This window comes from Rhinolophus ferrumequinum, chromosome 18 (assembly GCF_004115265.2).
Source record: "Rhinolophus ferrumequinum isolate MPI-CBG mRhiFer1 chromosome 18, mRhiFer1_v1.p, whole genome shotgun sequence".
Classification (NCBI taxonomy): domain Eukaryota; kingdom Metazoa; phylum Chordata; class Mammalia; order Chiroptera; family Rhinolophidae; genus Rhinolophus; species Rhinolophus ferrumequinum.
In genome coordinates this window covers 29,754,526-29,770,741 of record NC_046301.1, presented here as the reverse complement: position 1 = coordinate 29,770,741, position 16,216 = coordinate 29,754,526, and the positions used below count along the sequence as shown (strand labels likewise).

The 16,216-nt window shown below is 43.0% G+C and overlaps 1 protein-coding gene across 2 annotated transcripts in view; it reads right to left on the bottom strand.

The window, feature by feature from the left end:
- Window positions 1-11,674: 11,674 nt before the first annotated feature.
- The window catches only part of EXTL3 (exostosin like glycosyltransferase 3), a 102,578-nt gene continuing 98,036 nt past the window's right edge, over window positions 11,675-16,216 (bottom strand). For both annotated transcript variants that reach the window (XM_033134418.1, XM_033134417.1), the window contains exon 7: window positions 11,675-12,194. In XM_033134418.1, the coding sequence (XP_032990309.1) occupies window positions 11,985-12,194 (210 nt within the window). In that variant the 3' untranslated portion in view covers window positions 11,675-11,984. The remainder of the gene's footprint in view (window positions 12,195-16,216) is intronic.

The following is a 16,216-nucleotide window of genomic DNA, read 5'->3' as shown; positions in this document are numbered from 1 at the left end:
CTGTTTTTTAGAGAACTGTTTAACCTACAATTTACACTGACTTAGTATCTGAAAAAATATGAAAATATACAGAACAGCATAAACTTAGAAAATACTGCAGCAAATTTTAGTTTGGTGAGTGCATTAAATCATAACCTGGCTTTTTTTTTTAAGTAAATTCAAGATATACGGGGGGGGTGCCAAAAAAATGTCTACAAGTGGACACTTTGGTCAATGTTGCTCAAGCAGTAGTTCGCCGTAATCAGAAGTGTCTGGACGCTGATGGCAACCACTTTGAGCACCTCTTGTAATTGCAGAAGTCAAACGTGACTTATATTCATCTTTTGTTATCGGTATATATTATTACAATTTTAATTGTTTTCCTCTCTTAAAATGTGTATACATTTTTCTGGCATCCTCTGTATTTTCTTAACTTGTATGAAAAAGTACTTCACTTCACTGAACTGTGTCTAATGAAAAACCCCAGCCTCCCCCTTCTGGGGAAGGGTCCTGAGCAAGGAGCTCGGCCCCACCAGTTGACCTCCGCCTGTCGCTCGCTGCCTTTCCCACAGATTATCAGGACTCTGCATTAAGCTGAGCGTTCAACTCAGATGCCCACAGACCCACTGGGAATCATAGGAAGCTACTGCATTTGAAAAAATACTGCTTCTGAATTGTTTAAAACAGATATTTACACGATTACATCTAATCTACTGTAGCACCATTTGTAACACACAGGCCAGTTTTGCAAGTATTAGCTTGAAGTGGAGTGGAGTACAAGTCTTAGAATTTGTCAGCTATGGTTGTAGGCCCATCTCAACCTGCTTTTCTTAATTTTTTTAGGCTGGTTGAAATTCAGCTGGAAGTCAGTCCTCCAACTCAGCTAGCAGCTAAGCATCACAAAGGGATTTAGTGACCCAAGGACTATATAAAATAGTATAGAACTACTTGCTCAGGTTTTGTGGAGAGTTGGTTGTCAGTTCTCTCTCTGGAATGGACGTATCAGTGGTGATGAGTTCTTCATTAAAGGAGGAAAAAGACAACTTCATTTTTGCCATCTCCAGCTTTGCCAGGCGGGGACGCAGGAATGTTTAAGTGAATCTGTCTTCTAAGGCACCGGTCATGCGAATCAAGGGGCCTAGGATGTATCTACAGAATAAAGTAGGAGCCTTCAGCCATGAGGGGATTGACAGACATTATGAGAGACTGACGTGCCGTGGCTACGAAAAGTTTTGTTTGTACGGGGAGGAAAATTGTAAATACATATCACATGTAGGTAAAGCCGTTTTAAATCTTGAACATGCAAAATCATTGTGTACAAAATGAGTACAGTGGTACCTCAGTTTTCTAACGTAATCCGGTCCAGAAGACCGTTCGAGTTCTGAAACATTCGAAAACCAAGGCACTGTTTCCCATAGAAAGTAATGCAAAATGGATTAATCCATTTCAGACCTTTAACATCAACCCCTAAAACTGCAAATTTAGCATGAATTTTACTACCTAATATGGATCTCTTACCATAGATCCATAAAATTTATAGCGTTCGTAAACCGAAATGTTCGTCAACAGAGACATTCAAAAACTGAGGTACCACTGTACAACATAGAGCTCAAAAGAAATCAAAATTGCTGTTTTACTTAAATGCCCTAATAACGATACGTTCAGGAATGACTTGGATTTGGCCAAGTTTAATTTCTGTTAAAGGGCTTCATCAGAAAGCCAATGCACTGATCCCTTGAGTTGGTTACTAAAGAGACAAACAGTATGTGAATGCAAATGAATCAGTAGACTGACAGATGGAATAATCTAGATATTAACGAAGGTTTTAACCAGATTATTCCCACCTACTTAGTGGCAGAAGCCAGAGGCAGGACGCAGCAAAGAATCACTGATGAGAGCGGAGAGAGACTCTAGAGCTGGCCTTTCCCAGCCTGGATCAGTTACGCATGACTCTACCTAGACCTCAGCTACCTGGACACCACACCCGGCTGGTTAGTAAGAGCCCACAGAAACGGCAAAACCTGCCCTCGAGGCTGTCATTATAGCACTGGTGGTGGCTCTGCTGTTGGAAATGCAGCCCACTGACTATTGAGAGTGACCTGGCAAAGAGTCTGAAACCTAGAAAAATTTCCACCGAAGCACAACAAAATCTTAATAATTAAATAGTAAATGAAAACCATTAAAACCAGCACAGAGGAACCTGATTTTATTATTTCTTTTCATCTAAGAAGTGGTATGTCTATTGCTGTAACAGAGTACCCCAAGACTTAGTGGCTTAAAGCAACAAACACTAGCTCACCGATTCTTAGCTGGGTGCTCCTGGCTCGGGGCTCTGCCCACAAGGCTACAGTGAAGGTGTCGGATGAGGAAACTGAGGTACAGAGGTTAACTAACTGTCCCCAATACACAGAGCCAGTAAATGGCTTCTGCCTTACCATAACGTCGCGTGTGAGTATCGGGACCAGGAGCCGGCCAGGAAGGGGAGCCGTGCCTGTCAGGTAACAGCTACTCCTCTCCTTGATCCCTGTAGAACTTGAAGCTTTGCGCCCGCTCAGTTGTCCTATAAAGGCAGGAGTTGGCTTTTCCAAACTACATGGAAGTATCCACACAAGTAAGAGTGAAGAAACCTCCAAACTATATAATATATTCATATGAGCCAAACGGGGGGTAGCAAAGGGAGACGCTTCTCTTCTCTGGCCCTGAGCCCTGTGTTTTCCCTCCAGCCTTATGGAAAGGTAAGTGCTGTCCCACTGTTTCAAGCCGCACTGTGGGCAGGTAGAAAACACCAATGGTCTCCAAGTCACTATAGTGGAACGAAGGGTAAATAACATTCCTCTTATTTGAATCTAGTATGAGGTAGAAATAACCAGCTACAATTCTCGAGAAAGTCAGAGTTAAATCCTGGAGTGAGGCAGTCTAGAACCGAGCCAAAAATGACTAATCATGCTAGAGGCTACAGCCAACACTGATCATGAGTTTAAGAGAATAAATCACAGTCTCAATAGCAAAAAAAAAAAAATCTGATTTTAAAATGGGTAAAGGACTTGAATAGACATTTTTCCAAAGAAAACATCAAATGGCCAACAGTACATGAAAATGCTCTCAACATCACTAATCATCAGGGAAATGCAAATCAAAGCCACAGTGAGATGTCATCTCACACCTATTACAATGGCTGTTATCAAAAAGACAAGAGATAAATCTTAGCAAGGATGTAGAGAAAAGGGAACCCTTGGGCACTGTTGGTTGCAACGTAAATTGGTGCAGCCACTGTGGAAAACAGGATGGAGGTTCCTCAATTATTAATAAATTAAAAATTAAAAATAATTTAAAATATTTAATTAAATATTAATTAAAATTATTTTATTAATTAAAAATAAAACTACCATCTGATCCAGCAATTCCATCCTGGGTACACAGCCGAAGGAAATGAAACAGGATCTCAGAGAGATACCTGCACCCACATTTCACTGGGCTATCAATCACAATAGCCAAGATACGGAAACAACCTGAGTGTCCACAGACGAATAGATAAAGATGATGTGATATGCACGGAATATTATTTAGCCATGAGAAAGACGGAAATTCTCACATTTGCAGCAACATGGACGGACCGTGAGGGCATTATGCTAAGTGAAATAAACCTGACAGAGAAAGGAAAATACTGTATGTTCTCTCTCAGGTGTGGAATCTAAAAAAGCTGAACTCAAAGAAGTAGAGAGTAGATTGGGAGTTTCCAAGGGTTGGGAATTGGGGGAAATGGAGAGATTTCGATCAACGGGTACAACTTCTAACTATGAGTAAGTTCTGGGGATGTAATGGTGGCTGTCATTAACTATACTGTGTTATAGACTTGAAAAGAGTGTAGATCTTAAAAGTTGTCACCACAAAACTGGTGATTCTGTGAGGAGATGGAGTTGTTAACTAAGCTTCTTTCTCAATGTACACACGTATCAGATCATTATGTTGTACACCTGAAACTCACAGGTTATATGTCAGTATCATTAAAGCGGGGCAGGGGGCACATTTTACACATATTAAACTTAAGCATTTTTGAGTCATAGGGCCATAGGTCTTTAAAAGGTGTCTTGCCCACATCTTGCCTTCAGGTATGTAGACTACTTCTTGTTTCTCTTATGTTGTTATCTGAGGCCTCTGAAAAAATGGAGAATAGCCTCTGCACAATAATTCTTATGTTGCAAGATTTACCCTTCACCCTTCTACAGCCACAGTAATTATTCCTAACCCACTTATAAGTCTTCCTGACAGACAACTGTGAAATAAATCACAAAGAAAAAGGAATTTTGATTTGCATAATATATATGTTTTGGGCTACTAAACACGTTATCAACTAAAAGTTTGGTAACATTCTTTAGATGATCTAATATAAATTTTAACCTAGTAACTAGTTACAATATTCACAATACCTTGAAAAAATGAACTTTGATTTCACAAAGTCTTTTTCAATCATCAGTACGCCGGTTCAATCATCATCGGTGAGCATTTACGAAGTACCTATTATATTCTGTGCATTGTACCATCTCTGATGACTAACTGACCACCACAACAGACCAAATACAAGTTTCTCCCAAACTTCTCACAAATACAGAGGACAGGTTCCCAGGACCATGAGCAAAAGACTGTTTATATAGAAAATCCAAAGAAATTTACAAAACAATTACTAGAGTTAACAAGTGAAGCTAGCAAGATTGCAGAACACTCAGTGTGAAAAAACATACTTGGGAATAGACTTTTGAAAAGATGTGTAAGATTTCTACACTCAGAGTCTCAAACTTGCTGACAGAAATTAAAGATCTGACTGCATGAAGAGATACATCATGTTCACGGATTAATGATTCAATATTAATATTTCAATTCTACCCATTGATAATACAACTACAACACCATCGAAATCCTAGTGGATGACAACAAAAAAGCAAACAATCCAATTAAAAACTAAGCAAAGGACTGAATAGACATTTCTCTATTCAATAGTCTCTATTTCTATATTCTCGAAGATATACAAATAGCCAAAAAGCACACGAAATATCGTTAGTCATCAGGGAAATGCAACTCAAACCCACAGTGAGGTACCACTTCACACCCACTAGAATGGCTATAATAAAATTTTCAATTAACAAATGTTGGCCAGGATGTAGAGAAACTGCAACCCTTGTGCGTTGCTGGTGGGAATATACAATGGTGCAGCTGCTGTGGAAAACATTTTGGGAGTTCCTCAAAAAGTTGAACATTGAGTTACCGTATGATCCAGCAATTGTACTGATAGGGACCCTACCCAAAAGAACTGAGAGCAGGAATCCAAACAGATATTTGTACACCTGTGTTTAAAGCAGCATTACTTACAGTGGCCAAAAGGTGGAAGGAACCCAAGTGTTTGGATAAGCCAAATATGCTGTGTGTGGGTATAATCCAGCCATAAAAATGAATGAAATTCTAAAGCGTACTATAACATAGATGAATCTTAAAAACATGCTAAGTAAAATAAACTGGACACAGAAGACTATTGTATTCTTCCATTTATATGAATGTCCAGAATAGACAAATCTGTAGAGACAAAATAGAGGTCATCAGGCTGAAAGGGTGGGGTGATTTGTTTAATGGGTACAGACTTCCTGTTTGGAAAGATGATCAAGTTCTGGCAATTGTTAGTGGTGATAGTTACACATTGTGAATGTACTACGGTACTGAATTGTATACTTAAAAATGGCTAAAGTAGCCTTTTTTTTTAAGTTACGTAGATTTTATGAAAGTAAAGGTTTTTAAATTCTAGCAGTTTTTGAAGAAATTGACAAACTAATTCTGTAATTTATACATAGAAATACAAAGTAACTACAATACCAAAGCAATCTTGAGAAAGATGAACAAGTTGGAAGACTTAACACTGCTTTATTTCAGACTAACTAGAAAGCTGCATGAATCCACGCCACATGGTGCTGACAACAAGGACAGACAAATCAGCCCAACAGAAAGAGCTCAGAAAGAACCACACACACTTACACAGTCATGACATTTTCAACAAAGGCCCCAAAGCAATTCAATGGAGAAAGGAAAGTCTTTTTAACCTAGAATGACTAGATATTCATATAGAAAAAAAGAATTAGAAGCTTAACCACTATCACACACCATATACAAATGTTAATTTGAGATGGATCCTAGACCTAAGTGTAAAAGCTAACAGGATAAAGCTTTTAGTGGAAAATATAAAAGAGTATCTCCATGACTTGGGGTAGGCACAGGTTTCTGGAGTCACAGCAAGCAAGAACAAGAAAAAAGTTAAAAATTAGGCCTCATCAAAATTAAAGGTTTCTTTTTGTTCCTGAGAAAATACCATAAAGAAAATGGATAGGCAAGCCACAAACGGAAAAATATTCACAAAACCTGTATCTGACAATGGACTGGTATCCAGGGTAAAGAATTCCTGTAACTCAACAATAAAAAAAAAAGCAATGCTATCAAGACAATGGAATGTTATTCAGCAATACAAAGAAACGAGCTACCAAACCACAAAAAGATGGAGGAAACTTAAATGCATATTGCCACGTAAAAAGCCAATCTGCAAAGGCTACACATATATGATTCCAACTATATGACGTTCTGGAAAAGGCAAAACTATGGAGACAGCGAAAAGGGAAGGAGAGAGGGAAGGATGAGTAATAGATGGAGCACAAAGGACTTTTAGGAAAGTTCTGTGGGATACTATAATGGATCCATGTCATCATACTTTTGTCAAAACCCACAGTATACTGCAGAAGGAATGAACCCTAATGTAAGCTATGACTTTATTTAATATGTCACTACTGCCTTATCAATTGTAACAAATGTACTACATGAATACAAGATGTTAACAACCAGGGAAGCGGGGGAGGAGGAACTCTTACTTTCTGCTCAATTTTTTTCTAAACCTAAAACTGCTAAAAAATAGATCTATATTAAAAAGTCTATTTAAAAAAGAAGACAAACCAAGTTGTGTTAAATGGGCAAGTGTTGTCCAGATGCTTCACAAAGGAAATACACATAAAGAGCATAAACACATGAAAAGGTTCTTAACGTCATCAGGGAAATGCAAATTGAAACGACCAGATACCATTACTTCCCACCAGAAGGGCTAACATTACAGACCGACAACCCCATAGACGGTGAGGCTGTGGAACAACCGGACTCTCAGTTATTTGTGGGAGTGCAAAATGGGTACAATCACTTTGGAAAGAGGTCTGGTGGTTCTTTATAAAACTAAACATTTATATACCTGCCTTATCACACACCAGTACCACTCCTACGTCTTTACCCAAGAGAAAAACGAATCCACAAAAAGACAGGCGCATAAATCTTCACAGCAGTTTTATTCAGAACAGCCAAACACCGGAAACAGCCCAAGCGCCTGTCCAGAATGAATGGACAACTGCCGTTATCCTACACTTGGGAAAACTACTCGGCAATAAAAGGAACAAGTCACTAATTCATACAACATTGGCTGAATCTCAAAAACTACGCCAAGTTCCTAGAAGCCTTGCATAAAAGAGTGAAAATTGTGTGACATCATTTGTATGAAAATCTAGAACAGGGAAAACTAATCCAAGATTGTTTTTAAATCAGAACATTGGTTATGCCTGGGGATGGAGGTGGAGATTGACCAGGAAAGAACCTGAGGGTTTGCTAATCATGTTCTATGTCTTAGGAGTTTAGGGCCCATAGGTGCACACAATTGTCGAAACGCAGGAGAATGTACTTAGGATTTGTGCATTTCAGTACATAAATTTTACATTAAACATAGAAACTAATATTGACCTCCAGTTAATGATGTGTGTGCTTATGTATTTAGAAGGAAATGTATTAATGTCAGTATTTACTTAGAACTAAACCAAAAACGGTGGGTGAAAGGATGCACAGAGGACGGATCGAGGGATGAATGTGTAGATCAGCTCTCAAGCAAGTACAGGAAAATGGCTGTCACGTATACGGTTTACACTGTGAAAATTATTTAAACATCCCTATAACTTTCATTATAAAATTGAAATTTTTTATAACGGAATATTGGGGCCAGTAGTTTAAATAAAATCTAAATAGTTGAAATTCTAACATGACAGCCCTACAATAATTTACATAATTCAGACAGGTCAAGAAGCAGATGAAACTAAATAGCAAACCAAACCTGGTCCCCGGCGAGGCTTCCCACCTCAATGATCTCTTCTGGAATCCATCCTGTGTCTGTAACTCTTCTTGGCGGGCGCTCTCATCCTTTGTTAATGAAGATTTAAATAATAACCGGGAATAGAAGACTCCGGGCCATCCTGTGCCAGGCTTCCGGTAACTGTCTGCTTCATCCCACATCACACTACCGAGTTCCAAAAGCACACAGTACTGACGACTGTTCAGCTTGTTGCCAACTATGATTTCTCTGTCACCCTCTTTAGTTTCTTTGTCAAATCATTAATTCAACAAAAAACAATTCTGCGCTTACTATCATCTGCTCTAGTCAGGAGGCTTACCATCTGGTGTGGGAAGCAGAAACATAAACCATTACAGTGTACAGTGAGGTACAAGACAGGTCAGGCTGCTCTGATAGGAGATGGGGGTGGGAGCGGTGACTTAAGAGAAGGAAGGTCCGCACAGGGAACACCAGCTGAGTCGTGAGCAGTGAGTTCACACGGCAGAGCCCAGGAGAGGGGCACCCCCACCTCGGCTTTTCCCCGGCTTCCCCGTCTGCTCCAGTGCCTGTGAGTCGGTGCCCTCCCCTGAGGACGGCTGACCCCACAGCCACCAAAAGGATTGGGCCCTGACGGTTAAGCAGCACCAACTAGAGGCAGGTGCTAGTGGCTCGTCGTACGTCAACAGAACAACCCGTAGCCCAACCTGGGCCATTCAAAGCGATCCTTCTCCTCTCCCCTCCCTTCCTCTCCTTTGGACTGGCGCACACACACACACACACACACGTGCACACACACACTTTTTAAAATTACTATGAAAAAATAAAAGGTGACATACATGCATGCCACTTGCCATCCCACGTCCCACACGACCAGTTAAATGACCCCTAAGTTCCTATGTAACCAAATGACTAGTCCCAGGAGTGGACACCGGCAGGCTGCCCACGTCCACGTCCATCACTGAGGCTCAGTACGCAGGCTGCCCCGGGACCAGCTGTCACAGCGCAGTCACGCTGCCCATGCATTGGTGGTGCCCTGGAATCGCAGGCACCTTCTCTCAGGTCACTCTTCAGTCCCTGCAGAGGCAAATCACAAAAGACCTCCAAGCTGCTGCAGTTAGTCTCCATTTACTTTATTTTTTACAAAAATCCAATGAAAGACCGTTGTGCTCATGACTGGAAAAGGGGTGGGGTGGATGGACGTGGCATGGATGTCAGAGCTTCCCCCTTCAAAGTGCCATCATTGCACAGCAGGAGCTCCCTGAGCAGCACAAGGCAGGCGGCTACGCAACAGGCTACGCCCCCCGCCGACGCCCCCGCCAGCTGGGGCGCAGGCCACCGCACAGCCGGAGATGTACAGGCTCAGTCGGAGCTGCCCCTGCGGGGAAGCGCGTGGCCAGGGGGCCAGGATGTCCGGGCCCTGGGAGCAGACGAGGCAGGTGTTACCTGCAGGTGCCGAAGAAACCCCCGTCGATCTGCAGAACTGTTCTCCCGTTCCGGCGCGTCACGGGGGTGAGGCGATGGCTGGATGTACAAGGTGACGGAGCAGCATCAACGGCCTTCTAAGCACGGAGCGGGGCCTCTCCCTTGCAAAAGGCAGCAGCCGTCGACCTGGAAGAGCTGAGCCCTGCTTCCTGCTACTGAGGAGGGTCCTGTGAGAACATGGCCAGTGTCCCCCAGAGCCTGCTGTGTGGGTCCTTCACGTCAGTGTCTGTCCAAGTCCAAACAGTGTCCTCCTAGTTGGAAGCTCTGACATCAGAACTGTCCCTGCAGCACACCTGGCTGCTCCCCGTAATCACAGACCATTCAGCTCCTCCTGGATCTACCTCCAGCATTCGGGGACCCAGCATTCGGGGACTCCACCAAAGAGGGCCCGACACACTGCTCCTTTCTCACCATGTCCCACTGAAGGTCAATTTATGAGTTCCTCACATTAAAATAAACAAGATAAAACTAGCAGCCACGTACAGAGCTCAAAACACCACACTCTTTGGCTTCCCGGAGGGAAGAAGGCTACTGCTCAAAAGAATAAAGTCAGAAGGAAAGGCTGTTAGAAAGTTAGGATGCAGAGTCTGCACCCCTTTGTGAGTTGCTGAGAAGCTTTACTCAGTTCCCTAGGTAGTCACCTCAGCAGGGGAGCTACAAGATGCCAGTGGGCACGTCTGGAGCAGCGCTGGTCCGGTTGCCAATGAGAGGTCCCTCAGATCAAGCAAGCCCTGCAGTGGGTGGTATCTACAGGACAGGCCTGGCTTCAAAGCGGTACTGGAAGAACCCACCAGGCACAGGCAGGTCACAGGACAATGTGCCCCCAAGAAATGGAAACAGGGTGTCCAAGTCTGGGGACGACAGAACTGGTTTAAGGCATGTGCATGACCCGGACAGACCTGAGCTTTTGTTCAGTCGCGGGAAACACCTACACTCAGCTCCACTGGAAGAAAGGGGGGTCCAGAAAAATGGGAGAAGTCATGGGCTAACTCCCTGCCCAACGCCACTCACACCTTCTTCTACTGCCACCGCCACCAAAAGAAAATTGCTTATTTCCATTTCAGCCCAGGGAATAGAAATTTAAACCTGGAGTGGAACGTCGTAATGTGGGGTGAAAACGCCTGTTAAATTTCAGGCTACATTTGAGCTGAACCTAACAAATACCTTCCCGTTGTTCTGGCACATACCAAGCTTCAAGGGGTCCTGGCACCAACCAGGCATCAGTGATCCAAAAGCTACAGATAACATAGGATGTGGGTTCAGACAAAGGTGGGGGGGAGGTGAATTTCACCAAGGTATTTATCCCAAGGCAGGTGCCTTGCTGTAAGACTTCCCGGCCAGCCGGGTGGGGAGCCGCAAAGGATGCTCGCTTGTTCTACGCCACAGAGACACGCCAACCTGCAGACCACTCAAACCACACCTGCAAGTGCAGCCTGACAGTTTTCCGTTCTGTAACATAAGAGACAACCTTCAGGAAAGCCTGAAGCCAAAGCACATGTTTTTTAAAAGGAGGCTGGAGAAAGAGCCGTTTGGGAGTGCTGTCTTCAGGTCTCCTTCCTTCCTCATTCTTCTTTCAAACAGGGAAGAGAATGGCCCAGCACTGAATCCTCAACACCACTGCACCCAGCCCCGGTAAGCTCAGCTGTTCCCAAAGGTCCTCCAGGATTCAAGTGAGAGGAGTCGACAAGTTGGTTGGCAACAGAAAGGGGGAAGGAACAAACTGACAGGTCCTGTCTCGTCCAGGGCCCTTAGAGGGCCAGCCCGGCCCTTCCTGGCTTCCGCACACAGATGCCCGGAAGGATGGAGATGACCTTTCAGGATGAGCCAGATACCGTGAGGCCGGATCCATCGCCACCCAAATACACAATATCAGGAGTCTCGGTGGGTCCCTCACTTTGTGAGACAGGCAGGAACTTCAAACAACACCCCAAGTGTGTGTGTGTGTGTGTGTGTGTGTGTGTGTGTGTGTGTGTGTGTACACACACATATGTATATATACACACACATATATAAATAAGCCTTGAATGGCACATCTGAAACTTTTTAAATAATAATAGTTGTTACTGAATTTAAAAACCACAAACCAACTGTCCTGGGCTTATGAACTGTGTGAGACTCTCCAGAGTCCCCGGGTCCTCAGTGTCAGCTATCAGTCAGTGCCCTGTGTAGGGAACCCCAGGGTCCTCTGACCAGGGTTCCAGGCCCAGTGTGGCCAACTTAAAGAGCGAGGCAGCAGTTCCTAGTCTTGCTGCCTCCTCTCCCAGCAGAGGGACATCCCTGAGGTCCTCCAACGTCTAGGAGCCTTGGGAGCCATCTCCCTCCTCTGCCCCTCCTCGCCCCCAAACCTGCAATGCCCCTAGATGAACTTGAAGCACTTGGTCTTGTCGTGGGGCAGACGGGTCTTGAAGAGCACAGAGTCCACCCTGAACTGAGTGTACAGTAGGGGCATGTAGCCATACACCTTGACAAAAAAGTTGATACATTTGTGTCGCTCGTGAAAGTGGGAGTCATCGTGGGAGAGGGCCTGAGGGCATCCCGGGCATCGGAAAGTCCACCGTGAGGTCACCTGGAGACAGGGAAGGAGAGCGCAGAGTGAGAATCGCGGTGCTGATCCCGACAGAAGCCCTGCGGCCAAGCTGCAGCACCTCCGTCTCCACAGTGACGATGGCCTGTGCCGCGTTCACTCACAGCTGTCGGGCCAGAGCCGGGAGCGCGCTCTGCCTGCCACCGTGTACCTATGTCACCAGTAAGGGTGCTCTCCCCTCACGGCCTACACGTGCCAGATGCATCACACGCCTTCAGTGCCTTGCGTTACCTGTCCCAGCAACCCTACTTCTAGTATTCATCTTGCTCGCACAGGAAAATGTAGGCATAAAGTTGTTCGTTTCATCAATGTTAATAGCAAAATACTGGAAAACTACCCATCACAGGGGGATTGGTTAATTATAAAGTACTACACATCCATTTCAAAAGATGTTTAAGAAAATCATATTTAAAAACGTGGGAAAATGGTCATATTATAGTTTAGTAGTTATTATTAAGAAATTTCAAGCAACTAGAAAAGTGTGAAGAATAATGTAACAGCTTCACTATCAACAGTGTGGCACACCAAATAACATAAGAACCCCTCAGCACAGCATACCTGAAAAAGCAGAATATATAAATCGTTTCTTTAAATATATGGCTGAGCTTGTAATGAAAGAAATGAAATGAAATGAAATGTAATGAACGAAATAAAATCCTCAGAGGCCAAAATAAAGAAAAGGCCTGAATCTAATGAGATAGCCAGGAGCGTGGGTTTTCAGGCTGGGGAGGCAAGAGCCATGAATTCAGATTGGAGACTTTGAAACACTGGGACCCAATGGAAGGCAGTGTGGGCTGGAGGCAGCCCCACAGAGAGATGGTGAGGAAATGTTTCCTTCTCCTTCTCAGCTCTAAGTGGAGAAGGAAACAGCACCTCGGAGAATTTATAACCACAGCTGGCCCTCGCACATGTGAGGCTAGAGTTTCTGTTAGTTGTGTCTTGAAAAGCCCCAAGGTGCTCATTTAGCTGAAACGGTCTCAAGTAGGCAGGCAGCGACCCCAGGCACTGCCTGGGAAGAAGCAAATGCAAATCCTCTCAGGTGTAAATTCAGGCCTCAAAGAAACACACAAGTAAAATCCCAAAGAATATGATCTCACAGTCAAGTCACAAAAAAAGGGAATGAGCCACATGAGGGAGAAATCTGCAGAAACAAACCACAGAATCAGACCCCAAAACACTGCAAAATAGCAGGATTATGGGAGTGACTGACTGTAACAATAAATGTGTATCACACTATGATGACATTTGGAAAGGTTTCTTCAAGTTTGATGGAAGAAACAAGGGACTATCAAAAAAGTCCTAGGATACAAAGAAAAAAAAAAACCAAATAGAACAATGGAAATGAAAGTATATTGAATTAAATCAGACACTCAGCGGATGGGTATGAAGAAAAGAATTAGTGATGAAAAAGATACTAAAATGATTACCCAAAATAGAAAATACTGACAAAAAGCTTTCAAAAAAGACAAAAGCAAGGTTAAGAGACTTGAAGTGATGCTGTACAACTCCACTGATATAAAGTTCAAAACAGGCAAAACTGACCCTGGAACAGAAAAAAGACTGACTTCCTGTCATTCTCCCGCCTCCTCTCTCCTTCCTGTTCCCAGAGCTGCGCCTTCTGCCTCCTGGAAGCCAGCATCCTCGGATGGTGAGGTGGTGTGGGAGAACCTCCCGCTCTCAGGAAGGCTGCCTGCTCCCCCTCATGAGAGCTCAAGGCCACCTGAGGGCAGATTCCGGAAGATGGGCGGAAGTGCAGGGTCGGGCAGGAGAGCAGGACAGGACTGGCCGCAGCAGTGACCACAGCAGAACACACCCCTCTCCCCTCCCTCCCATCCTCCCCTGGTCTCCTGTGCTGCATCCGAAATGGGGCTTTGGAACCTTTCACCCGCTACGCCCGGTTCTGTTCAAGCTCTCTTGTGCAACACGTTTTGTATTTATCCCTGTTTACTGAAGACCAAAACCTGGCTTGGGGACAGCCGGCACGGCACGTATCTCTTCTCTAACCTGTCCAGTTAGTGGGAATTTTGGGAAGAGACTTGCAGGGCATAGATCAGTCTGGGGATTTTAGACCAGTGATCCCCCCAGGTCCAGAGCCTCCCTTAGGGGCTTCATTGGGGGAGCAGGTGCAACCTGTCTGGCCTCATCCCACGTGTTCAGCCTGTGCCCTGGGCGTGAACTAGTTACCCAGAGTCAGCAGGGAGATGGCCGTGCGCCAGCCAGCCCTTCTGCCCTGGAGAAGCATGGAATGGGGTCCAAGAAGGTGGGAACGACGAGTTGAGGGCACACAGTTTACTCACACCTGGCTCTTGGTTGGATTCTGTTATTATTCTACTACATGACATCCTAGTTTTTTGAGCAAAAACTACAGCAATACGAATAAAGGATGTATTACTTTGGTAATATAATGTATCAACATCGGTTCATTAATTGGGATATATGTACCATACTGATGTACGATGACAGTAACGGGAAACCATGGGGTAACACGGGAATGCTGTATTATCTTCACAGGTTTTCTGTAAATCTAAATCTACTTTAATACAAAAAATTTATTTTAGGGGAGGGGAGGGGGGTTATCACTGTGTGAGGGATATAAATGATAAATGTCTAACTATTACATTGCTTTGTACACCTAAAACTAATAAAAAAAGTTTTAAGAAAAAGTAAAAAAATTTATTTTAAAAGACATAGTGTTTATGGATGCATACATAGGTGTATGCAAAAGTATAAAGAAAAACTATGAAGTGGATACCACTAAAGGCATGACAGTGAGTGTATTAGTTTCCTAGGGCTGCTTAACAAATTACCATAAACTTAGTGACTTAATAAAAAAAACAAAACTGTATTCTTGCACAGTTCTGGAGAGCACAGGTCTGAAATCAGGGTGTCAGCACGTTCCTCCTCTCTCTGACGTCTCTAGGGAACAATCTGTTCCAGGCCGGTGTTGCCAGCCATCCTTGGCTTGTAATGATTGGTGAGATAGCAATAGTTATCATATTACATAATTACAGTACAATATTATGTCTATATTCATTACACTATGCATTAGATCTCTATGGCTTATTTACTACTCATTATAAGTTTATACCCTTAAACATCAATCTTACCTCCCTCCAAATCCTTATTCAGAATAAAGACTCTAGAATTTACATTCTAGATCATTCTCCTTCTTGAAAAGATAACATTACATTATTCAAAGCAACAATCTAAACTTGAAGTATTTAAAGCAAAAAAATCTTACTATTTTAAAACATAAAATAGTATATATACCTGATGCTATTAAAATTAGGTAAATTAATAAAAACATTTAGTTCAAATTGGTTCTATACTATGAAATACATAATTGGATTCAGAATTTGAAGAAACTAACTCAGAACTTGAAGACATTCTTAATCTATTGAGCCTGAGCCTTTGATTTTAAAAACTGAACTCCTCTTATATTCACGTAAGATTGAGAAAATTCACAGAGAATACTTATTTCTCAAGTTTTCACTTGGTAAGAATCATGTATACCATGTGCGAATCATGTATATCATCGCTCTGAAGAGATGATTTAGCTAATGAACACTGGCCTATTAATATAGTAGACAACCACACTTAATGAAGATGAAAACTTCATCGTGTCTGTAAGAGCAGGGTGACTGACGATATTACTAGGTACTTAATCACTCAGAGACTTTAAACTTTCATGGATGTCTTTTGATCTACTAGGGAGGTATAAATGTAAGCGTACATGTTGGCTGAAGTCCAGTCTCTGGGCACCTAAGAAAGGATAAGTGAAGAATAGAAAACTGCACCAACCGTTAATTTCTTTCTAAGACCTTGCCTCCCTAACCTTCAAGTTTGCAAAAAAGTCTGCTTTTCATTGTTTAATATCAGATCTACCGCTGTACCTGGAAAACATACTATTTTTATCAAAATAATTGTGACTATTATCACTCAGGGTTAAAACAAAACCCACACAATATGATGCATTATTTTGCTAATTATTCTTGTTTTGTACC